The 26,632-nt window shown below is 38.9% G+C and overlaps 2 protein-coding genes across 2 annotated transcripts; both read left to right on the top strand.

Annotated features, from left to right (window-relative positions):
* Nucleotides 1–433: 433 nt before the first annotated feature.
* Nucleotides 434–6,063, top strand: mpv17l (MPV17 mitochondrial membrane protein like). The gene is made up of 4 exons (XM_061905661.1): nt 434–1,004; nt 1,080–1,150; nt 1,220–1,249; nt 1,854–6,063. Exons 1-4 carry the CDS (start codon nt 698–700, stop codon nt 2,067–2,069), a joined length of 624 nt encoding a protein of 207 aa, XP_061761645.1. The 5' UTR covers nt 434–697; the 3' UTR covers nt 2,070–6,063.
* Nucleotides 6,064–12,560: 6,497 nt separating this feature from the next.
* Nucleotides 12,561–26,632, top strand: LOC133556062 (nuclear distribution protein nudE homolog 1-like). Its single transcript, XM_061905660.1, has 8 exons — nt 12,561–12,717; nt 13,234–13,377; nt 13,578–13,731; nt 18,024–18,172; nt 18,254–18,390; nt 18,481–18,684; nt 18,756–18,841; nt 26,150–26,632. Exons 2-8 carry the CDS (start codon nt 13,292–13,294, stop codon nt 26,240–26,242), a joined length of 909 nt encoding a protein of 302 aa, XP_061761644.1. The 5' UTR covers nt 12,561–12,717; nt 13,234–13,291; the 3' UTR covers nt 26,243–26,632.

Genomic DNA, 26,632 nt, shown 5'->3' with positions numbered 1-26,632 from the left:
TGTTTTTAAAAATGTGTCTTGACCTGGTGGACCTTTACTTCCCTCTAGTGGCCATTATTTCTATTACTGTTTAATTATTTTATGTATGAACTTTATTGGCAGGGAGTAATCACGTGGTATTTGTCAGTGCAACGTGCTGTAGACAAAACATGGCGTTCAATTAAAAGTTGTTGCCTTTTGTTTAGGGTGATTTATGATGTCGACCTTGATGCTTTTAATTTGGTAATAGACAGCTCGTTACGTCATTGTGTGTGTGTGTGTGTGTGTGTGTGTGTGTGTGTGTGTGTGTGTGTGTGTGTGTGTGTGTGTGTGTGTGTGTGTGTGTGTGTGTGTGTGTGTGTGGCAGAAAGGACACAGCTGCTGCACTCATCTGACCACAGCTTGCACACACACACAAACACACACGCACACGCACACGCACACACACACACACACACACACATAAACACACACACACACCAACAAGTGCAGATTAGTGTGGGATTGCAGGCTGTCCTGCCACCTGACTGAGGCAGACTCACTTGGCTCCATGTTCTACTTTGATCGTCTTCCATAACGGTTGCAGCTGTCAGCTGATGGACGCCGTCACGCCGTGAAGTCCAGACTGATGAGTCCGAGCGGAAGAAACTTTTCCCCGTGAGTCCGAGCACTTGAATGGATCCACAGTGAGCATCGAGCGCCATCTCTCCAAGGCGGGATGAGGAGGGCCGTGTTACGGGAAGCCGCCAAACGCTTCCCCTGGCTGGCCAACGTGACCTTGTACGGCTGCCTGTTCGCTGGCGGGGACCTGGCGCACCAGCTGATGGCGCCCAAGGAGCGCCTGGACTGGAGGCGCACCGGCAACGTGGCCGCCGTGGCCACCGCCTTCCACGGGAACTTCAACTACTTCTGGATGCGGGCCTTGGAGCGACGCTTCCCCGGGAAGTCTGCCGCCATGTTGTTCCGCAAACTGCTGCTGGACCAAAGCTTTGCGTCGCCTTTGGCCACCAGTGTCTTCTACACGGGTTAGATGGAAAAAAAAAACCAAAATAATAATAATGTCACATGTAGGACTCAGTAGTGTGCCCTTTGACCTTTAGGAGTCAGCTTCCTGGAGGGCAAAGAGGACGTCTTTGAGGACTGGAGGGAGAAGTTCTTCAACACGTGGAAGGTGAAGTCAAAATGAACACAGATTGTAAGGCCAACCTCAAAATGATCAAACTTGTGTTTTCTCCCTCAGACTGGACTCATGTACTGGCCTTTCATGCAGGTATATATATTTCATTATGCTTTGATTGATTTCAAACATGTAAACAAATACAATGTGATCCATCTTCTATTTAGCTGTATCTGTCTATCTATTAACCATCTACCTCTATCTATGTATATACATACATATATACATACATATATGTATATATACTTGTGTGTATATATATATGTGTGGAGCCCTACAACTCGTGACGTCACGCGCACATCGTCTGCTACTTCCGGTAACACTAAAGGCAAGGCTTTTTTATTAGCGACCAAAAGTTGCGAACTTTATCGTGGATGTTCTCTACTAAATCCTTTCAGCAAAAATATGGCGATATCGTGAAATGATCAAGTATGACACATAGAATGGACCTGCTATTCCCGTTTAAATATGAAAATCTCATTTCAGTAGGCCTTTAACTCTTATTCCAATGGTCCCCAGTAAGAATGATCAGCACATTACTTTATCAATCCAGAGATTAAAAAGACGTGTATGAGCTACCTCATTTTTTTAATGCCTCCACAACCTGTAGAAAGGGTGGTCCCCACAAGTGATGATCAAAAACTTGGTCCTCATTCCAAATGATAACCAGTATGTGTGTGTGTTTGTGGGTCCACAGTTCCTGAACTTTGCGCTGATGCCGCTGCACATGCGAACGGCCTTCATGGGCTGCTGCGCCTTCCTCTGGGCCACCTTCCTGTGCTTCTCTCGCCAGGACGGCGACGGCACGGCCGCCGTGGCCCTGGCCTTCGTCATGGACCCCCGCAAGACTCTGGAAGACATGCGCCAGGCCCGTTTGGCCCGCGACAGGGAACGCTCGCAGAGGGAGAACTAGCGAGAGGAGCGCCGTGCAGGTTTTAAACTGGGGTGTCATGTACTCTGCCGCCACTAGGGGCGCTCTTGAGAGTGTGGAGGAAGGTCAGGACCCAGGAACACCTGTTGGTCCAAGGCCATTTCCGCATGGACGGGTATTTTTAAAATGAGAAGCAAACATCTCGTAGCAGTCTGTCTTTTAAAGGCGAACATTATCATCAGACCTATGTAAGCGTCAATATATACCTTGATGTTGCAGAAAAAAGACCATATATTTTTTTAACCAATTTCCGAACTCTAAATGGGTGAATTTTGGCGAATTAAACGCCTTTCTATTCATCGCTCTCGGAGCGATCACGTCAGAACGTGATGTCACCTAGGTAATAAAGCCGCCATTTTCTCAAACACATTACAAACACCGGGTCTCAGCTCTGGCTAAAGACTTGGCATGCTAACATTTAGCATGAGCCAAGTACCAACTTAAATGAGTCTGATGAATTTGGCTGCAAATTTTCTGTAAAAAGTTAGCACACTAATGTTAGTATGCTAGTAGTTAACATGTGTCAAGTAGCAATTTCTGAGTCTGAGACTTTCGGCTGCAAAATTGGCTAAAAAGTTGGCATGCGAACATTTAGCATGAGTCAAGTACCAACTTAAATGAGTCTGATGCATTTGGCTGCAAATTTTCTGCAAAAAGTTAGCACACTAATTTTAGCATGCTAACAGTTAACATATGTCAAGTAGCAACTTATGAGTCTGAGATGTTTGAGTACATAATTGGCTACAAAGTTGGCATGCTAACATTTAGCATGAGCCAAGTACCAACTTAAATGAGTCTGATGAATTTGGCTGCAAATTTTCTGCAAAAAGTTAGCACACTAATGTTATCATGCTAGTAGTGAACATGTGTCAAGTAGCAAGTTCTGAGTGTGAGACTTTCAGCTACAAAATTGGCTAAAAAGTTTGCATGCAATAATTTAGCATGAGTCAAGTACCAACTTAAATAAGTCTGACTAATTTGGCTGCATTTGGCAAGAAATGTTCTGCAAAAAGTTAGCACACTAATGTTAGCATGCAAACAGTTAACATGTGTCAGGTAGCAAGTTACGAGTCTGAAACGTTCGACTACAGACTTGGCTAAAAACTTGGCATGCTAACATTTAGCATGAGTCAAGTACCAACTTAAATGAGTCTGTTGCATTTGGCTGCAAATTTGCTGCCAAAAGTTAGCACACTAATGTAAGCATGCTAACAGTTAACATATGTCAAGTAGCAAGTTATGAGTCTGTGATGTTTGACTACCTAATTGGCTACAAAGTTGCCATGCTAACATTTAGCATGAGCCAAGTACCAACTTAAATGAGTCTGATGAATTTGGCTGCAAATTTTCTGCAAACAGTTAGCACAATGATGTTAGCATGCTAGCAGTTAACATGTGTCAAGTAGCAAGTTCTGAGTCTGAGACTTTCGGCTGCAAAATTGGCTAAAAAGTTGGCATGCCAACATTCAGCATGAATCAAGTACCAACTTAAATAAGTCTGATGAATTTGGCTGCATTTGGCTAGAAATTTTCTGCAAAAAGTTAGCACACTGATGTTAGCATGCTAACAGTTAACATGTGTCAGGGAGCAAGTTACGAGTCTGAAACGTTCGACTACAGACTTGGCTAAAAACTTGGCATGCTAACATTTAGCATGAGTCAAGTACCAACTTAAATGAGTCTGATGCATTTGGCTGAAAATTTGCTGCAAAAAGTTAGCACACTAATGTTAGCATCCTAACAGTTAGCATATGTCAAGTAGCAACTTATTAGTCTGAGATGTTTGACTACATAATTGGCTACAAAGTTGGCATGCTAACATTTAGCATGAGCCAATTACCAACTTAAATGAGTCTGATGAATTTGGCTGCAAATTTTCTGCAAAAAGTTAGCACACTAATGTTAGCATGCTAGTAGTGAACATGTGTCAAGTAGCAAATTCTGAGTGTGAGACTTTCGGATAGAAAATTGGCTAAAAAGTTGGCATGCCAACATTTAGCATGAGTCAAGTAACAAATTAAATGAGTGATGCATTTGCTGCAAATTTTCTGCAAAAAGTTAGCACACTGATGTTAGTATGCTAATAGTTGACATATATCAAGTAGCAAGTTATGAGTCTGAGACATTCGGCTGAAAAAAAGGGCTAAAACGTTGGCATGCTAAAATTTAGCATGAGTCAAGTACCAAAAATATGAGTATGATGCATTTGGCTGCCAATTTGCTGCCAAACGTTAGCACACTAATGTTAGCGTGCAAACAGTTAACATATGTCAAGTAGCAAATTATGAGTCTGAGACGTTCGACTACAAAATTGGCTAAAAACTTAAATGAGTCTGATACATTTGGCTTCAAATTGGCTGCAAAAAGTTAGCACACTAATGTTAGCATCCTAACAGTTAACATATGTCAAGTAGCAACTTGTGAATCTGAGATATTCGACTACAAAATTGGCTAAAAACTTAAATGAGTCTGATACATTTGGCTTCAAATTGGCTGCAAAAAGTTAGCACACTAATGTTAGCATCCTAACAGTTAACATATGTCAAGTAGCAACTTGTGAATCTGAGATATTCGACTACAAAATTGGCAAAAAAGTTGGCATGCTAACATTTAGCATGAGTCAAGTACCAACTTAAATGAGTCTGATGCATTTGGCTGCAAATTGGCTGCAAAAAGTTAGCACACTAACGTTAGCGTATGTCAAGTACCAAGATATATGAGTATGGAGCGTTTGGCTGCAAAATGGGATAAAAAGGTTAGCATGCTCATGTTTGAAATGCTTTCCGAGGCTGAGCCAATCAGAGGCCACGATACTAAACAGGTCTGATTGTTCTAGTCTCCTCTCATGGCCAATACTACTGTCGTATTTTTTTTTTTTTTTTTACTTAGCAATTTTTACGCTTGAAAATGCTTAATTTATGGCAAAGATAGTTTAGCATGTATTGTTTGACCTATATTGTAGTGCTTTTAGTATCTTTAATGTGCAAAATGCATCAAAGTGTCAATTGTAATCAATAGAAATAGTGTATAGTTAACCTGTGCTGCTCTTTAAACGGTGCCAAACATGGGTGCTGAACAAAGAGTTCCCGCCTGAACCTACCACACAGTGCAGCTGGATGGCATTGAGGGCTCAGCACCAGCTTGTGCCTTATGTCGGGTGACCTTTAACCTACGTCCTGATGGGAAATGTTTGCGTCGTCTCTACCTCTGCATTCTTCTGGCTGAACATGTCAGCTGTCAGATTAGTTCAGGCTGGTGTTTTGGAAACAAAAATGTCAGACTCTCAGGCAGCAATTTTGTTCTGTTTACATAGCTTAGCATTTATTTGCAGTGGATCCCTTTCCTACAGTAGGGGTGTCCCGATCCAGTAGCGATATCGTGTATCGGTTCGATATCAGCTTGCATGCAAAATGTCCGATACGAGCACATAGGGTCGATCTTTTATATTCCTCCTCAGAACAATAATAACACGCACAAGTTTGAGCATTAATTAGCTTTTTTCCCCATTGTTAACATGTTAATATGTTGGCGTAATCTGACCAATAACATTGAAAAAGGTTGAATACATCCAAAAAAACTGAAGCTTCTACTGTTATTTTTCTCATCAAAGTGTGTTGTGTCTCCTAGTTTGAAGCAAACATATCCACCCTGTCAAATTTTACTTGAACGACGTCACAGCCAAGTTACTTTGTCACTTTTTTGCCTCACGCCTCACTGACAGCGTGAGGGAAGAATGCACTACCGACCTGATAAGTCCGAAAAAAGAACGAGCTGATACAGTATTATCTGCTCACAGAGGCTACCTGGTGCACATCGCAGCTAGTCTTGGATATCCTCACTCCTTAATGCTTGGGTCACATGCAGGATTCTCACAGGAATGAGGCAAAACATAAGCTTGCTTACTGTAAAAATTTAAGTCTTATGATTGCACTCTTTATCTTGTCTGTTTTTTCCAAAATAAAAAATAAAATCATCACTTTTGTTGTGTGTGTGTGTGTGTGTGTGTGTGTGTGCTTGTGTGTGTGTGTGTGTGTGTGTGTGTGTGTGTGTGTGTGTGTTGTATTTGTACCCTTAAGACATCAAGAAGAAAAAGTACCTTCTATATGAGGAGACGTGAACAAGTTAGGACATAAATAATGGTCCCAATACGGAAAACCATTGCATCTAATAGAGAGACAGAAACTAGAATCCGTAAACATTGCTCCAAAGTCAGGATTTTTTGTGGATTTAATGTGCATACAAAAGTAAACATTGACAGGTGCAAAGGCAGCAATATATGATAAAAGAAGACGGCAGCTAAAGAAAGACTTCCCTATTCATCCCTGAAAAAAACCCCTGATTTTACGACTTCCGGTGCTGACGTAAGACAACCTGTGTCCCATATGTGACCATAGGATGAACAAATACACTATTGTACTAAGACGATGGTGGCCATTAACAGATAGCTTCTACAGTTGGGGTGTCCAAAGTGCGGCACAAGGGCCACCTGTGGTCCGTGACTCGTTAGTCATCCGCCTTAAGCACATTACAAAAAACAAAAATTAGGGATCTCATTTGCACACCTGGTGGTGAAATCTATCAAAATTAGGGTGGTCCTGAAATGGAGGGATTTTCGAAATTGACTGTTTTAAAAGTGCTCCCCCTTTGGTCAACATATTAAATAACAAGTGTGTAAAAATTCAAGGTGCTCCACCTCTGGCCAACATATATAATAACAAGTGTCTGTAAAAATTTGAAATGCACCCCCTTTGGCCAAAATTATTAAAACTAATAAAATAAATATATATATGGAGACATACTGTAATAAATTGAAGTACATAATAAAGATTAAAAATCAATTAAAAACAAAAATTTCAACAACAACAAAAATTAACTGAAAGCATTCTTTTCCTCACAATGTGTCAAATTTTTTAAATAAAATTGGGAACAATTTCTCATATTCTTTCTGTTTCTGTAATATTGCAATTTTTGCTCGTAAAATTATATAACTTTTTTATGCAAAATGATTACTTTTTAATGCAAAATGGTGATATTTGTCATAAAAAACATTCTAAATTTTATCACAATATTGCCAATTGTTTTGTTCTTGTAAATAGTGACATTTTTTGAGTAAAGTTATGACCTTTGTCATACTTTTGCCAAGTAAAATTATTATTATTATAATATTGCCAACATTTTTAAGTTTTCTTATAAAATTGTGACTTTTGACGAGTAAAATCACGACTCATTTCATAAAATTGTCAAATGTTTAAGCTTTTCTTGTAAAATTGCAACCGTTAGTAAGTACAATTACAACTTTTATCATAATATTGCACAAATTTTCTTGTAAAATTGTGACTTGCGTTGAGTAAAATTACAACTTTTATTATAGTACTGCCAAAATTCTAAATTTTTCTTGTAAATTCCAATTCATTTACACAACAAGCTTTTTATATTTGCATAGTATTTATATATTATTAATGTTGTAAATACACATCTTTATATATCTAGAAAGGGCTTTTTCTGGAGGTCTCTGGAAGGTAAATAATACAAGAGTGTATGTGTGTATGTGTGTGTGTGTGTGTGTGTGTGTGTGTGTGTGTGTGTGTGTGTGTGTGCGTGTGTGTGTGTGTGTGTGTGTGTGTGTGTTTGTGTGTGTGTGAATGTGTGTGTGTGTGTGTGTGGCTTTATGCCCCAGGGATGGTGCGTGTGGATTAACCAGAATCGGATAGGCCGATTTAATCTCTCTGTAAAGGACAATGTTGACCCGGTTTGACCTCCGACCCCTCCTAACAGGAAATGCAATTGCCCAATCAGAGTCAAGGAAACGGTCAGGCGCTTCCTGCCCAATATATTTCAAACACATTCTCCTTTGTGAGGCCTTAAAACCACCAATCCTTAATAATAAAGTTTATTCAAATGGTTAAAACTGGGGTGTCCAAATTTTTCCACTGTGGGCCGCGAACTGAAAAATGACAACATGCGGGGGCCATTTTGATATTTTTCATTTTCTAAACTAATACAATATATAGATTTTAAAAAAAACTTTTATAGTTACCTGAAGTTTGGTCCCGGGGACCTGGAAGGGTCTCAGTCCTAAAAAGGTTAAGAATAAGTCATATATTATTTTATTTTTTTAACTTATTTTTCAACGCTTAAATGTCTAGGTCAGGGGTTTCAAACCTGCGGCCTACAGGTTTTATCCGGCCCGCGGGATGAGTTTGCTAAATAAAAAAATTTGTCAAAATTTTTGAACGAAAGAAACACCTGTTTTAAACGTGTTCACTAGATGTCACAATAGCAATTATTTGTATCTTTGTGGATGATGTTACATACATTATGTACGAAATAAACCACATGATGTTAGTACATCAGTCGAGGAAAATGATCAAACTACATAAATAACATACTGTAATTCGATTTTGACATAATGTTTTTATCTTGATAGATTGAAAAGTAACACCAATGAGTTGACATTCATAAATTATAAATAACGACAAATAAAGATAAAATACTATTAACCGCAACATGTATGTGTAAAAAAAACAAAACAGCAACATTATGATTTGTACAATTTCAGAATGTGCTTATTCTATTTTTAAGCAAAGAAAACAATATATTGTTGACTTTATTTTTAAGTTATCGTGCTGTGATTTTAAAAGCCCGGCCCACTTGGGAGTAGGTTTTTCACCATTTCTCTCTCTCTCTCTCTCTCTCTCTCTCTCTCTCTCTCTCTCTCTCTCTCTCTCTCTCTCTCGCTTTCCCTCTCCCTCCCTCTCTCTCTCTCTGTTTCTCTCTCTCTCCGTACATATATACGTTATGTTTCATTCTGTTTTTGCCAAAGAAAACCCTGTTTAAAAATTTCATAACAATATTGATTTTAAGTTTTTATTATTTTTGGAGCAATGACAACAACAACAAAAATCCTACTGAAATTATTGGGGATACAAAATAAAATTGGTAGTAATAAGTCATACATGTTAAACGATTGAAATATTCATCGCGATAAATCGCAGTTTGTTAATAGTTAACTCAAAATTAATCGCAGATTTTTCATCATTGATAAATGTACCTCAGACATAATTTTCCGGGGGGTTGGCTTCATATTGACAATGTTTTAACCTCCATTCATTAATAAAATAGATCAAATGTCTTTAGGTGCAAATATCACAGAGTAAAATTACAAAACATGTCTGACAAAGCATGATCGCAATGTTGGACATTTTTATTTTGTTAATGTCAGGGTTGCCCCTAAATTGCCAAAATACCTGTGGCGGTGGGGGCGTCGTTAGGGGCGTGGTCTACTTGACGTCATGGCATGATTTGCTATGATGCATATATTCTTTAATAGGGATGTGAATATACATTTAAAAAAAATATATGTTATTAGTATAGTATTAACATGTATATGTTTTCTTACATAATATGGCACTCCCGCGACCCCAAAAGGGACAAAGGGCCTATAATGGATGGATGGATAATATCGTTTTGTTCTATTGTTAAATTGTTGCTGCTTATGGGGGACCCATTGCCTGGAATTGGGGGATAAATCACCATAATTGATTCCCGGGCGCGGCACCGCTGCTGCCCACTGCTCCCCTCACTCCCCAGGGGGTGATCAAGGGGATGGGTCAAATGCAGAGGAAAAATTTCACCACACCTAGTGTGTGTGTGACAATCATTGGTACTTTAACTTAACTTAACCTATAGTACAATGTACTTTGCTGAGAATTGTGTTAATATTTTTTAAGAGATTCTTCTAATCCTTTTAGTCAATTTTTATGTAATAAAAACGATTGGCAACAAATGTAGCATCTATTGTTAGTGTTATTGGCGACTGTACTTCTGTTTAGAGACTCTGGTTAAATTCTGTCGCTCCACATCTGCTTCGAGTTGCTGGAAGCCATTCCCTCATTAAAAGCCACCAGTGTCATCTTAAATTGTGAAGATGGTTGTCCACGGGTATATCGCGAATATATTAAAGTACGTCCAGACACCCCTGTGCGTATGGCTAGTGTTAATGTGCTTGTTAGTGTGTTATGATGGTCATTTTCCCCATGGTCTTTGAACACACCGTATCAGCGGAGAATGAGCAAGTGTTGTGTTTAGGTGTAAAGCTCGGAAGCAGACGTATGTGCACGGAGGAAGTACTCGTCTGAATTGGGCCCGATGTTAGCATAAAACTGGCCGTAAAAGCTAAATAGAGTGTCAGATTTTGTTTTTCTCCTGGACGCTACAATACATGACATTACTTTATTTTAATAGTTGTGAAACCGTGCATTAAGGAGAAACCTTGAACGTAGTTAAAACGGGTGTGTAGTTTTGCGCTTTTATTTTGAAACCGGAAAAGTGTGTGATTATTTTGAGATAGTGTCTTGACATGTTTTGATGTTGGGTTGACTGTTTATGTTTACAATAACAAAAAGTGTCATTTCGACAGCATGCCAATCTTCTCTCATTTCTGTTGTCATCTTTCTTACTGAAGCACACACACTAACAATTTAAATGTTATATTATCATAGCAAAGTAACCGTAATCTGAAAACGGAAGTGAAGCACCGCGCAGCAGGTGTTTTCTGCAGGGATGTCGCCTCAATAGTAATTTCGTGTAATTAATTAATTATTAAAATTTATAGTTAATGCGTTGTTATCGTGTTACCTTTGACAGTCTTAATATATATATATATATATATATATATATATATATATATATATATATATATATATATATATATATATATATATATATATATATTTATATATATTTATATATATATATATATATATATATTTATATATATTTATATATATATATATATACATATTAGGGGTGTGGGGGAAAATCGGTTCGAATACGAATCGAATCGAATACGTTGTGCGTTTCAGAATCGATTCTCATTTTAAAAAAATTGATTTTATTTTTCATTTATTTTTATTTATTTATTTATTTTTATCAATCCAACAAACCACTACACAGCAATACAATATCAATGCAATCCAATTCCAAAACCAAACCTGACCCAGCAACATTCAGAACTGCAATTGAGAGAAGACACAAACACGACACAGAACAAACCAAAAGTAGTGAAACAAAAATGAATATTATCAACAACAGTATCAATATTAGTTATAATTTCAGTATAGCAGTGATTAAAAATCCCCCATTGACATTATCATTAGACATTTATAAAAAACAAACAAAAAAAAGAACAATAGTGTCACAGTGGCTTACACTTGCATCGCATCTCATAAGCTTGACAACACATTGTGTCCAATACTTTCACAAAGATAAAATAAGTCATATTTTTGGTTCATTTAATAGTTAAAACAAATTTACATTATTGCAATCAGTTGATAAAACATTGTCCTTTACAATTCTAAAAGCTTTTAAAAAAAAACAAATCTACTACTCTGCTTGCATGTCAGCAGACTGGGGTAGATCCTGCTGAAATCCTATGTATTGAATGAATACAGAATCCTTTGGAATCGGAAAAATATCGTTTTTGAATCGAGAATCCAATTGAATCAAATCGAATCGAAAAAATCGATATACTATCGAATAGTGACCCCAAAAATCGATATTGAATCGAATCGTGGGATACCCAAAGATTTGCAGCCCTTATATATATATATATATATATATATATATATATATATATATATGTATATATATATATATATATATATATATATATATATAACATATTACTTTCAACACTTAATAATTAATGATAATTAAATAATTATTACTACATCAGCGTCAGATCTGTCCATCGATTGTAAGGTTTTGTTATTTTTTCATGTGTGTATTATGCCCTTTTTGTTCAAGAAAACTTATTTTTTTATATGGCAAACACACAAAATATGCAATATTCTCCCCACAAAGTAATTCAAAGTAAAATATTTAATATTGAGTAATTGGAGCCTTGAATAGGTCAGCAATTAACAACAACATTGTTTTTGATCTGTTATTATTTTTTTTTTTAGCAATGACAGTTTTAAAGGAAAAAACTAGCCGGCATGGCAGCTTTGTGTTAGTAGAGTCAACATTCCAATTTTCTCGTTAAATTTCACCTGTTTGCTCTTTTATTCCACTTTTCATTGAGTTATTTGTATTTTTCTAATAATATTCTTATTGAGTGCCAGTAGCTGTTAAAAAATAGCCGTGGATTGCAAATGTCCTTTGGACCCCACTCGGTTAAAAATATACTTTTTAAACATGTTGGTAATTTTGAACGTTTTTTTATGGATCTTTTCAGTTTTAAGAAAAGGATACCAATTTTTACGACCCCAAACTAATCAAATTCTTCAATCTGTCGACCAGATGTCTAGTTTCCGACAGCACGCAAAGGCACCACGACCATAACTAATCTATCAACACGTCTAGACTGGCAACATTATGTCCATAGGATTCTCCTATCTGATTGGATGACTACACTCAAATCCCGCCCATCTTTGTTTGACTGACAAGATTAATCAGCAAATAAGAAGCGTGGTCGAGGCCGGCTGCGTAACTTGTGATTGGTGGATTCTTCAGGGCGATATAAATGGCAGCGTTTATTGTTCGCCGTCGCTCATTCAGTGGCAGACAACTTTGTCTCCCGACTCCGGCTGAAAGTATCTTCAAATATTTCCAAGTTAACATCCAGCCGGTAAGTTTGGCCGTGATTGGGAAAGTCAGGCGAGGGCGAGGTTTTGTGTGTTTGTCGCTCTTTTAATGCACTTTGGCCAGTGAGAGCTGGTGTGTTTACTTGCGCTGGGATTTAAATGGTTAACTCCCAGCACGTCCAGATCACTTATTTGCATTTAAAAGCGAGCAACTTCTTTGTATTGGAGGCTTGCAGCTCAGTAAGCAACTCAAAGTAAGTATGATGGATATTATATTGAATCCGTTATTTTTATTAAGTTTGGAAGCAATTAGCAAGGCTTTTATTTTTTTCTTGCATGTGTCCTTCAGGTTTTATAAGTGATTGTTGGCGTTTTGTCTTTGTGAATCCTATTAAATGTACTAAAATGAGGTATTTTTTTATCAGGTTTTAAGCCGAATTTGAGAAAACGTCCTAATCAGACATTTCTAGTCATTTCTGTCTACTATAGACATGGCTTTTAATTAAAATTGAGTAAATCTGACTCAAAGTGACTGCTTTCGGAATGAAATTCCATTGCAGGTGCCAAAGGAGTGACTGACCCACCACAGCAGGTCTGGTCATTCAGAACTGTTTGAAGATGGGGGATCCAGACACTCCTGTGTTTGGGTCCTTGAAGGAAGAACTGGACTATTGGAAGGAGCGGGCTGCCAGGAACCAAGACAGGTTTTTGTTTCACTATTTCAGATGAGAAAATCTTATTTATCTGGAATGAAAAGTGATATGTTGTGCAAGATCACTTGCTTGTTGTCACAGGGCTTGAAAAATAAAGCTCCCAGGACTGGAGGAATGTTGAAAAACAATATTTTACTTAATGTAACGTATCATAGGACACCATGGCCTGACCTTTTGACCTGTGTGTGCAGTGCGGAGGAGGCCCGGGAGGAGCTGCAGGAGTTCCAGCAGATGAGTCGCGACTACGAAGCCGAGCTGGAAGCCGAGCTCAAACTGTACGAGAAGCAAAACCGGGAGCTCCTCTCCGCCAACGAGCGCCTGCGCGCGGACGTGGAGAGCTACAAGGTAACCTTCGCTCACATCCTCGTCGCCACGGCCTCGTGCTCTCTGTATTTTCCTCCTCGGGGGGGGGTGGTGGGGGAAACGACCACAAGGAGCTCAACGGAACATTCTGTAACATAACATCACAAGTTGAATAATTCTTTGTCAGTGTGGCAAACTGGAAAATGGAATGTTGATATTTGACACTTATGTTCACATTCTAATTCAAGCGCCGGCTCAAAACATGTCAAGATAATGTTTTAACAAAACATTTAATTAGAAATTATATTACACATTAGGCGATTACCTCACTGACAGTGATAATTGGACCTTATAAGGGTGTGCACATGTACCTAATGAAGTGGATGTTTGATCAATTTTGACAAAAGGTGTTTTTTTTGGTATTTTTTAAGTAGTTCATCTGATTTATGGTTCTTTAAAGGGACTTAGACAAACTTTATTGATCCACAAGGGAAATTGGTCCACACACACAAGACAGATCTTGTGAAACCGTTTTTTTTTTAACTTTTTTAAAAAGACTGGCTTATTAATATAACTTAATAATAATAATATATTTCTAGCAACAAAGCACTTATTGGTAGCTGTTCTAAAATGATGTGGATCAGAATAATTAAAATACAGTGGGAAGGGGATTCATATGGCCCCATTCATAACAGTTTACCTGACGCATGAAACATGATGAATTGGGGGATTGCATTATCGACTTTTTAGCCGCCAGATGGCAGTGTTGAATATTTTAAAGTTTGTTTTGTGGCAATTCAACTTTGACCACAGCGTCCGTTGCTAAGTAGAGTGGCGCTTTCCATCATTTTCAGCAGACTGCATTGCAAAATTACCCCTCCCCTTTTCCTCTCAGGCGAGATTCACCCAGGAATGGGGCCGTATGAATCCCTTCCCTACTGTATACACATTATTGAATTGGTAAAAAATATTCAGAAATATTTGCAATAATTGTATTTAATTTTTACTGTAAGTATACTGTAAAGTGGTCCCATATGCCATTCTTTGACAGTGATAGCACTATTTTAACATTTTTCCTAACCTAAAGAACTTTGTAGCATTTTTATAATACAAATAATAAAAATAAAATGTATATAATGGTTTTAAAAGATAAAGATATTTTTTTTAGTGTAGTTATCAGTACTCTGACATTATTTGCATGTGCATATAATCCGCTCGCTGCTACGACTCGGTACTCATAGTTCACCTAAAAGAATCGTTCAAAAGGCTCTATTCGTTCACGCGTGTCACATCTCTAATTTGTGTACACGCGGAGACAGAGGGGTTATTGTGGCCAGGAGGAGGCAGCTGATGACGCTTCAGGCGATGTCGTTGCATCCATATGACACATCCGATTAAGTCACAGCCTCACGTTGTTGCATACACGCCATAAGCTCCGCCTCCTGCTGCTGCTGACATCACATGATCGTCTGTGCGGTGATCAGAAATCGAGTGTGGAACTATATGACGTTAATGTCAGAGCGGGCGCTTCTTGTCAAAATGTGTGTGTGTGTGTGTGTGGAATTTGCCTGAAGATTGTGACGTTTTATTTGCTAGGACTACAAAATGGCTTCTACAAGTCCACACCTACAGTACATATATGACAGAATGGCACAGAATTTGCCGTAAATTCCGGACTATAAGTTACTACTTTTTTACTACAGTTTCTTTTTTAATACACTTTGAACCGTGCGGCATATAAAACAATGTGGCTAATTATGGATAAGAGAAAAGACACTGAATAAGTGTTATTTTCTGTGCTATGGCGCCATCTTTGGACGAGTGCTGCATTGCACTCCTGTTTGGACTGAGCTTTCAAATGGAAGTACAAGTGTCATTCCATCTTCTAGCCGTCCATGGCGTTTTTACCCATGTGGATTCTTCATTCCATCACTCCAAGCAATGTTTGTAAGTTTTACAATATAACTAAAACAATTTTTACTTTGTGTTTAGACTGAAGTCACATTTGAAAAGATTGGATTCAAATCAACCTCCTGAATCTGATGCCAAAAAATCAGATTTGGAGCGTGTAGACTGGCAAAAAAATAATCCCATCTGTGTCACTTGATTTCCGGGCACGGCACCCTTTGCTGCTCACTGCTCCCCTGTGGGGATTAGTCAAATGCAGGGAATAATTTCACCACATCTAGTGTGTGTGTGACAATCATTGGTACTTTAACTTTAACTGGAGGGCCAAAAAAAAGTCAGATTAGGTGTACAGTGTAAATGGGGCACAAATTGGCAACATTGCTTGGCACCAGAATATTACTGGAGGGGGCGTGGCTACAGGATGGGGTGTTTTCTGACTTCTTTGCATGTTAAAGAATTTTGACATGATGTTATCAAATGATTTAGTCAAAATGTGTGTTCATTTTAGTGCCAAAAGAGGTTGGTGGATTACAATAAATCTAAAAGTAAAATATTGTGTAGAAATTCACCCAATTACATCAAATGTAGTCTTGATTTTCTACATTTTTCTTTCCGGGTTTGCGTGAAAAATGTTTCCCTTTTTTTGTTTTTTTCTTAGGATGCTCACATCCCTGCTAATCAAAGGAAGGTTACATGTAATATTTTTCTCCTGCTCCTTACTTTGGAAAGGTCATAAACCCTTGCATCGTGATACAGTTTTCAGCCCTACTGATATTTAGTGCTGTATACGGACTGGTGACTAAATACCAATATCGTCACATGGATGTAAATTTAGCCGCTATAATCACGTGGACTACAGTGTTTTATTAAAGTGAACAAAACAGTTGAAATTTCGTCTTTTTCACCTCAAAAAAGGCAAAGCAAGTCTGATAAATAAAACTGTTCAGATCGAATAGTCAGGTGTGGTCTTCGCCAAGAAAACCAGGAAGTAAAAGTCGTCGATGAGCTTCGAGAGTTTGTCATTTGAAATGGTTTTCACTTCACAGGTGTGCTTGAAGCTCATCGAGAGAATGCCAGAAGTGTGCAAAGCAGTAATCAGAGCAAAGAGTGGCTATTTTGAAGAAACTAAAATATAAAACAGGTTTTCAGCTATTTCACCCTTTTTTGTTACTACCTAACTCCACATGTGTTCATTCATAGTTTTGATTCGTTTAGTGGCAATCTACAATGTAAATAGTCGTAAAAATAGAGAAAACACATTGAATGAGAAGGTGTCCAAACTTTTGGCCTGTACTGTATGTGAACCTGTGGATGGATCGTTAGCTTCGCCCTCCCCTAGGATAAGATAGGATAGATCTTTGTCATTGCACAAGTACAACGAAATTTCATTTTCGGCACAGTCCCGCTAAGAGCAGACATACGTTACGGGGGGGACAAGATGAGACCGCCAACGGATCAGCCGCTTACGCCGCTCCTTTTAAAAGGGTGACATTGGGAGAGGAGGGGGAGTAAAAAAAAATATCAGTCTAAGGTTAGACCCTCAGGAGGGGTCCAGACTGAGTCCAAGGAAAAAAAAAAACCTCCATAGCAAAGCACATATACATCTCGAGATATCTAGCAACAGAGGGAAGGTAGTTCAAGGTCATTGTGGTAGGCCGCAGCTCTCAGGCTCTGACCATCCATTCATCACCCCTATGGGATTTGCGTCGAGGGCGTTGGGTTGGGGTGGTGGGGGTGTGTGTGTGTGTAAGCCCGTTGTGTGTCTCTGTTCCGCGGCCTTGATTTATTGTGCAGCCGCTAGTCCAAAGTCAACAACAGGTGTGTGTCCATGAAAGACAAGAAGGGAGTTTGTTGTGTCTTCGCTGCGCTGTCCTTCGGGAGAGTTTCGAAGCCAGGGAAACAATCCAAGTTAGAATGATTTTGTATGCAAGTGAAAATAAAATTTGCTTTTCACCCTAAATTGTCCACGACTGGTCCTCAAGACTGCATGGTAGACAGTCCGATGTAATCCACAGTTCTTCCCGCATCCTCCAATCATTTGTGGCAGCTTTGGGGTACTTTTGAAGACTGCCAGCAACTTCCAATTTGTGGAAAAACCAGAGCAACACTTAGTCCAATCAGCAGATGTCCTGTTCTCATAATTCCGAATAGGCGGATATCTTCACGTCCTCGACAGAAAAGGGTCGCCAGGCACGCGGCACTCCTTCTCCCAAGAGTCCATTGTGTGTCCAGCAACAATCGCTTCGTCACGACAGCAGGTTCCCCCACACCCAAGGTCTTGTCAATTTTGTTGAGGCCAGTTAAATAGTTCCAATGTTTACATTTGGAGAGCAGTGCGAAAAGAAAACACCCCCATCTAAAAACGAAGTCTGATGTCACTGGATACGCTGCTGTGCTCTGACTCCCCCTCCTCCTCCTCCCGCCAGGAGAAGTACGAGATGCGGCACTCTGAGGCCTGCCATCAGATCTCGGTCCTGGAGGGCGAGCTGGCCAACGCCACGTCGGTCCGAGACCAGCTCCACAATTACGTCAGGGAACTGGAGCAGGCCAACGACGACCTGGAGAGGGCCAAGAGGTCAGTCGAGGGGTCGTGAACGCTGCAAATATTTGTTTACATTGTTTACTGTGTGTGTGTGTGTGTGTGTGTGTGTCCAAGGGCGACGGTCATGTCGCTAGACGACTTTGAGCTGAGGACCAACCAGGTCATCGAGAGGAACGCCTTTCTGGAGAGCGAGCTGGACGAGAAGGAGAATCTTCTGGAGTCAGTCCAGAGGCTGAAGGATGAGGCTCGAGGTGGGCGCAGTCTTAACAATCTTCTAGGAAGACAGACATCTTTTTTTCTTTTTTTTTTTTTTTCTTAAACAGAGCATTTGTTTCTTGCAGACTTGAAGCAGGAGCTGTCGGTGCAGCAAAGACAAATGTTCGACAAGCCTAAAGCCTCCATCAATGGTGTGCCCAAAGAGCCTTCACCATCACCATCATTATCATCATCATCCTCGCCGTCACCATCATCGTCCATCACGGCAGCTTACCCTACTCCGCCCCTCACCCCTCTGGCCACGCCTGAGCGGACAACCCTCCGGAGAGGTGAGTGGTACGGGTTTTGTCTCTTTGACTTGTTGGATTGATTTTTATTTTTTTTTTTGTGGTTTTGTCAGGTGAAAGTCTACCAGGTGGTTCTCTGAGCACGTCGTCCAGGATCTCCGCACTCAACATCGTCAACGAGCTGCTCAGGAAAGTTGGGGTTAGTGAGACTCGTTGGATCAGGGCTGGGCAATACGGCTGAAAACTGTATCGCGATATCGGTGTCTGTCGATAGAGGTGTCAAAAAATGTTTCTTTTCCCCGAATGAATTGCGATTCTTGTTTGAAACAATTCCCAATCAATTAAAAAAATATATCAATTATTTAAAATAAAAAATCTGTCCTGTCCAGCCACTCAAATAATTTAGTTGATGTATATCAGGGGTGTCAAACTTAAATAGAGTGGGCCAAAATTTAAAATTGAACAAAGCAGCGGGCCAAGGTTGAACAGATTAACCTTTCAATAGGGACCCAAACAAGTTTTGCATTTAATATTGTACAAGCAATGCTTATATAACTTTATAGTGACATGCAAAATCGACTTTCTAATAATAATAATATTTAAAAAATATCAATGGCATATGAAATAAAATAAAAATTGAATGCCTCTTTTCTATTTGCAGCCTTATGAGGTAAATATCAAAATAAACTTTTTCCACAGGCTAATGATACATTTGAAAATAACTAATGAATGAATCAAACATTCAAGCCTTGAAGTAGCAAGAGAAAGTGCATGAATAAAACGTTAATTATTGCTCAGTTTGCTACACTGATTTGCTTTAACACTGAATATTGAACAAGCAACGCTTATAGAACTTAATGGTGCAAAATTAACTTTCAAAAAACATCAATGGTATTTGAAATAAAAAATGTAATGCTTCTTTTCTATTTGCAACCTTCTAAGGTAAATATCAACATTAACTTTTTCCACACTGTTTGTAGAGAACGCTAAAGGCAATGCCTTTAGGGAACGCTCCCAATATTGGGAGAATCGGGAGAAATTCAGGAGAATGGTTGCCCTGGGAGATTTTTGGGAAAGGCATTGAATTTCAGGAGTCTCCCGGGAAAATCGGGATGGTTGGCAAATATGAGTAAATGCGGTGTTACAGCGGCGCTACTGCTGTATAGTACCGGAGGGCCAGCTCTAATGTTAATTTGATATTGCCTCAAGGGCCAAATGCCAGAGTTTGACACCCATGATGTAGATCATATCTGCTGTACAGATTTAGTTTAGAAAAGAGATTTTAGATACTTCTTGTTGCCTTATTTGTATTTGACTTTATTATATGTTTGGGTAGGTCATAAATCTGTGGTATGGGGGTGTTTTAGTGCCCAGGGCATGGGTAACTTACACATCTGTGAAGGCACCATTAATGCAGAAAGGTACATACAGGTTTTGGAGCAACATATGTTGCCATCCAAGCAATATTATCATGGACGCCCCTGCTTATTTCAGCAAGACAATGCCAAACCACATATTACAACAGTGTGGCTTCATAGTAAAAGAGTGCAGGCACTCATTGAAAATATGTGGCGCAATATGAAGCCTAAAATACCACAACAGAGACCCAGAACTGTTGAACAACTTAAGCTGTACATCAAGCAAGAATGGGAACGAATTCCACCTGAAAAGCTTCAAAAATTGGTCTCCTCAGTTCCCAAACGTTTACTGTGTTGTAAAAAGGAAATGCCATATAGCACAGAGGTAAAAATGCCCGGTGACAACTTTTTTGTAATGTGTTGCTGCCGTTAAATTCTAAGTTAATGATTATTTGCAACAAAAAAAAAATGTTTCTCAGTTCCAACATTAAATATCTTGTCTTTGCAGTCTTCATTTGAATATACCGGTAGGTTGAAAAGGATTTGCAAATCATTGTATTCTGTTTTTATTTACCATTTACACAATGTGCCAACATTACTGGTTTTGGGTTTTGTAATATAATTTATGAGAGCAGTTTGTCTATTTTATGGAGGAATGTAGTTAATCCTCAGACTGGCACCCAATGTTATTGAAGTATAGATTTTGAATCAAGAATCGAATCTTGTGGTGCCCAAAGATTCATAGCCCGATTGGTCGATATCGATAATAATTTTTTCTGACCTATAGGGGGGAAATAAAAGACCAAGAGAAAAATATATTAAATGTAAACCATGTTCTTCAATATGTAACCTTCCTCTAAATATAATCCCCTCGGCTATCAAAGCATAAAGGAAACGTCAACACAAGCATGGAAAACACACACGCTTAACTTGTTAAAATGAATGCAAGAAATGCTTTAAAGTGTAACAAAAGTAAACGGCGAGAAACATGTGAAGGACTATTTTCTGCAGGTTTAATGCCAGGAAGTTACAGCCGTGCTCTAAAGGGTGAGCCCGGCTAAGGTAGTGTGGTATTACCGGTCTTGATGGGGAGGAGCACCTTGCATCATTTACAGACCACATTGGTCCCTTTGGGAAAAATCACTAAAAGTATCATACTTTCCAGGTGACTTTTTCTTTTTTTATTCCCTCCCACCTGTGTGTGTGTTTATTATTGTAGCAATATGGTTAAGAATTTCTGATCATTTGTAAGGTCACCATAGAGGCATTGTGTGTTGCCAGGGCAGCGCACACACACAGCACAGTTCTGCTTGTCAAAGACAAAGTTGACCCATCACCTCCCTTATGTTTGATATACAGTACTGTATGGAACTTTTTATAACCTTTTGTCAAGGCCAGAACCAATTCATGATTTGTTTCTCCAGGGGAAACTGTGCTTCACTATACGAACTCTTCCATTTACGAACCATGTTCAAGAACCAATTAACTTCGTAAAACGAGGTTCCACCGTGTTTGACAGTATTGCAGAAAATATATTTAGGAGGGAGTGTTTTAACAACTGTCTCATCACCACTGTTTGTTTCTAGTGTAGACGAAGCAGGAACGTGTAACTCTAAATCAACTATTTAATGATCAAACTACACAATTGTTTTAGCTTAGACCTACTTCCTGTTCCTGTATAGTGCTAAGCCTTCTGGGTAATGTAGTACATAAGCATTTACCTCGTATGTATTTATATATTTACCTTTTTTTTTTTATCCAGCGTCACAATACGAAGGTCCTGCAGTCCTGGGTTCAAATCCAGGCTCGGGATCTTTCTGTGTGGAGTTTGCATGTTCTCCCCGTGAATACGTGGGTTCCCTCCGGGTACTCCGGCTTCCTCCCACTTCCAAAGACATGCACCTGGGGATAGGTTGATTGGCAATGCTAAATTGGCCCTAGTGTGTGAATGTGAGTGTGAATGTTGTCTGTCTATCTGTGTTGGCCCTGCGATGAGGTGGCGACTTGTCCAGGGTGTACCCCGCCTTCCGCCCGATTGTAGCTGAGATAGGCGCCAGCGCCCCCCGCGACCCCAAAAGGGAATAAGCGGTAGAAAATGGATGGAGGGCATTTTAGAACATATTTTCATTTTCAATGCTGAACTAGTAAAGAGGCAGCATTTACATGTTAGAGATGTTGAAGTGTGATGATAATCTCTCGTTTACCAAGAAATGCAGTGTTTTTTTGTTTCTGGGGAGGCCTGGCTCTGTTATAGAGCGGCCGTAAGGGTCCAGGTTCGATACCCGCTTCCGCCAACCTAGTCAGTGCTGTTTTTTTTTTTTTTCTAACAACAAGACCCTTCACCCACCTGCTCCCAGTGCCACCCACACCGGTCACTAGAGAAAAGTGCTCGAGTCATACCAAAGACTATAAAAATGGGACCCGTTACCTCCCTGCTTGGCACTCTGCATCAAGGGTTAGAATTGGGGATTTAACCCCCAAAAATTATTCCCGGGCGCGGCCACCGCTGCTGCTCACTGTCCCCTCACCTCCCAGGGGGTGATCAAGGGTGATGGGTCAAATGCAGAGAATAATTTTGCCACACCTTGTGTGTGACAATCATTGGTTCTTTAACTTTAACTTTAAGTCACTTCACATCTATGACTATTCGGTCAGTATTTTGATAACGAGCTCTGAGTATATTCTTCTACTGCCATGTAGTGTCTACTTTTAACTGTGCAATAAAACAAGTAAAACATCAATACAGTATTTGTTTTCCAATTTCAGTTGGAATCTTGTGCTTTTTTTTTTTTTTTAGGATAATGTTATAGGGAACATTTAAAACATTCACAACGACTTCTTAAAATCAACAATTCATTATGTTTGAAAAAAGTAAGCCTTAGAATATCGCTGCTTTGGCTGCAACTTTCTGAAAAAGCTGCTGCAAATTCAGACGTTCTGGGTCAGAACAATTGCAAAAAATTAAGTCCTTGAGGGACTGACTTGTGCATTTGTTTTGGATCATTCAGCATTTTCCTGTTGCATGTTTTTATTTTTATTTGATCACTTCTATGTTTGGACTTTGCTGCTTGTGAAGATGTCACTTAAATCAGGTGTACAAAGTGCGGCCTGTAGCTAATGTTTTTTAACAGTCCGCAGCACATTCTAGAAATACTATATACAAAATGTCATATTGAAATACATAAGCACAAATAATAAAAAATGGAATAATAGCGCTAATCGGTAAAATGTAACGACTTTTTCTTTAAGCTCAAATGATAAATGTTATCAAATCTTTTTAAATATTGAAATGTTTTTATTTAATTTTGTGTTCGCCATATAAATAACAGTGTCATTTGACGAAAGGGCATAAAATAAAAAGTTCATCCAGAGATTTAAGTGTTGAAAGTAGAAAAAAATATTAGTGGAGATCCCCAATAATCTTGGTGGGATTTCTTTTTTTAAACCATTTTTGCTCAAAACAATGAATTATAATCAATAGGGTTATGAATCATTTACGTATTTAAAGCTCCAGTTACAGTACTTTGACATTTTTTAGGGACGTAGTCGTACATAAAAAAAGTTTTTTTTTTTTTTCAACAAAGTAAGAAGTAAAGTTTTTTTGTTAACACTTTTGAGTGAGGCTATTTTTAGATCAATAATTTTAGTGGAATATACAAATAAAATAAAAGATACTTTCATTGCTCAATAAACTATGAATGTTGGTAACACATTAGTATGGAGGACATGTTCACCATTAATTAGTTGCTTATTAACATGCAAATTAGTAACGTATCGGCTCTTAATTAGTCATCATTAAGTACTTAATAATGCCTTATTCTGCATGGCCTTATTATACAACCAGTAAGCCATTAACTAAGAGTCTTCCCTCCAATAACCTCAGAATTATTGCTTTATTAGTAACACTAACCCTTGTATGTTCCCCTAGTGTCCAAATAACTCTAAATTAAGTCGATAACACTTTAGCATGGGGAACATATTCACCAATTATTAGTTGCTTAACATATGTTTCCCATACTAAAGTGTTACCTCAGTTATGAATTATTGACTTATTAATGCTCCATTATTTTACATTAAATATTCCACTTTGAAAACTTTTGGGGAAATCTTTGCACATTTTTGTTTTTGCAATAAAAATGTTTTTCTTTAAAAAAAAAAAAAAAAAAAAAAGTAAGGAATATAAATATATCTTAATTTTATTTTGACAAATCTAAAGATGATCTATTTACAAAGGTAACATTTTTCAAAGCCAACAATAGAACAATAACTCCACCAGGTAGCTTAAGTTAGCATTAGTGGGTTAACCTAACATTTGTTTTACAACTCTCTATTTTTCACAATTATGACGTTTTATGTAAACAATTTTTTTTCGGGCCCGAAATTAAATGATTGGTGTTTACAGCGGTCAATACTCAACACGTACGCGCACACATGCAAAAATAGTCCAGGAGAAGCGACAAACAATTTTCAGTCATGTTGTGGTTATGACCGAATATACATTCAATGACTACTAATGCTAGCTATCTAAATTACTATTATTGGCTTAAAGCGAAAGCTGGTGCATGTGTTAACGTCGGTATGTATGTTGTTGCGTCATTACGTCTTAAAAGCAGGGAGAGGGCAGGATATACATTGGAAAGTTGCAAAGAGCCCATTTTAAAGGCCCACTGAAATTAGATTTTCTTATTTAAACGGGGATAGCAGGTCCATTCTATGTGTCATACTTGATCATTTTGCGATGTTGCCATATTTTTGCCGAAAGGATTTAGTAGAGAACATCCACGATAAAGTTCGCAACTGGAGAAAAGCCTTGCCTATACTGGAAGTCGCAGAAGATGACGTCACATGTTGATGGCTCCTCATATATTCACATTGATTTTAATGGGAGCCTCCAACAAAAACAGCTATTCGGACTGAGAAAACGACAATTTCCCCATTAATTTGAGCGAGGATGAAAGATTCGTGTTTGAGGATATTGATAGCGACGGACTAGGAAAAAAAAAAAAATGTGATTGCTATCGCGTTGCATTGAGACGGATTCTTATGTTTTTAGAGACATTTACTAGGATAATTCTGGGAAATCCCTTATCTTTCTATTGTGTTGCTAGTGTTTTAGTGAGTTTAATAGTACCTGATAGTCGGAAGTGTACGTCCACGGCTGGGTGTTGACGCACAGTGTCTCGGGGAAGTCGACGGCAGCTGTACGGGAGGCGCAAGTTAAGCTGATATCCGGTAAGAGGCGACTTTTTAACCACAATTTTCTCACCGAAACCTGCTAGTTGACAAGTGGTCGGTATCCATGTCCGCTGTGATCCATAGTAAAGTTTCAACTCCGTGAATTTTAAACAAGGAATCACCATGTGTTTGTGTGGCTAAAGGCTAAAGCTTCCCAACTCCATTGTTCTACTTTGACTTCTTAAATATCAATTGAACAAATTGCAAAATATTCAGCAACACAGATCTCCAAAATACTGTGTAATTATGCCGTTTAAGCAGACGACTTTTAGCTGTGTGTGTGTGTGCAGCGCTCATATTCATAACAGCCCGTGATGTCACACGTACATGTCATCATTACGCGATGTTTTCAAGAAAAAAAATCCCGGGAAATTTAAAATTGCAATTTAGCAAACTAAAAAGGCTGTATTGGAATGTGTTGCAATGTTAATATTTCATCATTGATATACAAACTATCAGACTGTGTGGTGGGTAGTAATAGGTTTCAGTAGGCCTTTAATAGATTTAATAAAAATAAATGAATACATTTTTTTTACATTTTTATGATTGTGCCCCTTCCGGGTCCCCGGGACTAAACCTAAGGGGAGCCCTAAAGGTTTATATTACCAAACACAAAACTTTATTGTATTGTTTTGTAAAGGAAAAGTGTCAAATTGGCCGCCACATGCATTAATTGTTCAGTCTGGATACTCCTGCCTTAATTGGTCTGACTGTTCTAATTTCTTAACTCCAAATGCATTCTTGTTAATGTTTGTTCTCGTGACAGACATTTTTCTAATGGAAAATATGTGCCTTGCTCCAAGGCTGGGAAGTGATGTTGAAAAAAAAATCACATCAGAACACCCAGACCTCCACTCAGACTGCATTGAGCCGGGTCTGGATTCTTGGTCCTAACCGTTTCCTGTCTGCTGCAGAACCTGGAGTCCAAGCTGGCGTTGTGCAGAGACCACGTCCGCGATCAGCCGCTCGGTCGGAGAATCCAGGCTCCCAAAGCGGGCCCCACCTAGACTCCGTGCCCACCGACCAGGAGGTCGGTATCCAACTTGACCATGTCCTCGCCGGTTCTGTTTTTTGGACTTGCTGCTGTGTGATTTGTCCTCCCTTGTTGTGCGACACACAAACGTTCTTACAACTAGTCAGCGCTTGCACTTCCAGCTGACTAAGCGCTGGTTACGTAACCTCTGACCAGCGGGGGACACGCCCACTTTCCTTATTGTCCAACACTGTTCTGGAAAAGTGACATTTTAACGACTTTCACTTTTGAGAAGAAATGCACTTTTTTCCCCACTGATGTCCAAAACCTTGTGGCCACTTTTGATACTACGTGAAAAACTGCCTTCCCTAATGTTGTTGTTTTTTTAATAATAAAATGTAATAAATGCCGAGCTTCTTTTTAA

Source organism: Nerophis ophidion, linkage group LG07 (assembly GCF_033978795.1).
Source record: "Nerophis ophidion isolate RoL-2023_Sa linkage group LG07, RoL_Noph_v1.0, whole genome shotgun sequence".
In the NCBI taxonomy this organism is placed as follows: Eukaryota; Metazoa; Chordata; class Actinopteri; order Syngnathiformes; family Syngnathidae; genus Nerophis; species Nerophis ophidion.
Note: the sequence above shows the minus strand (reverse complement) of the source record. Positions and strands in the feature narration are given on the sequence as shown.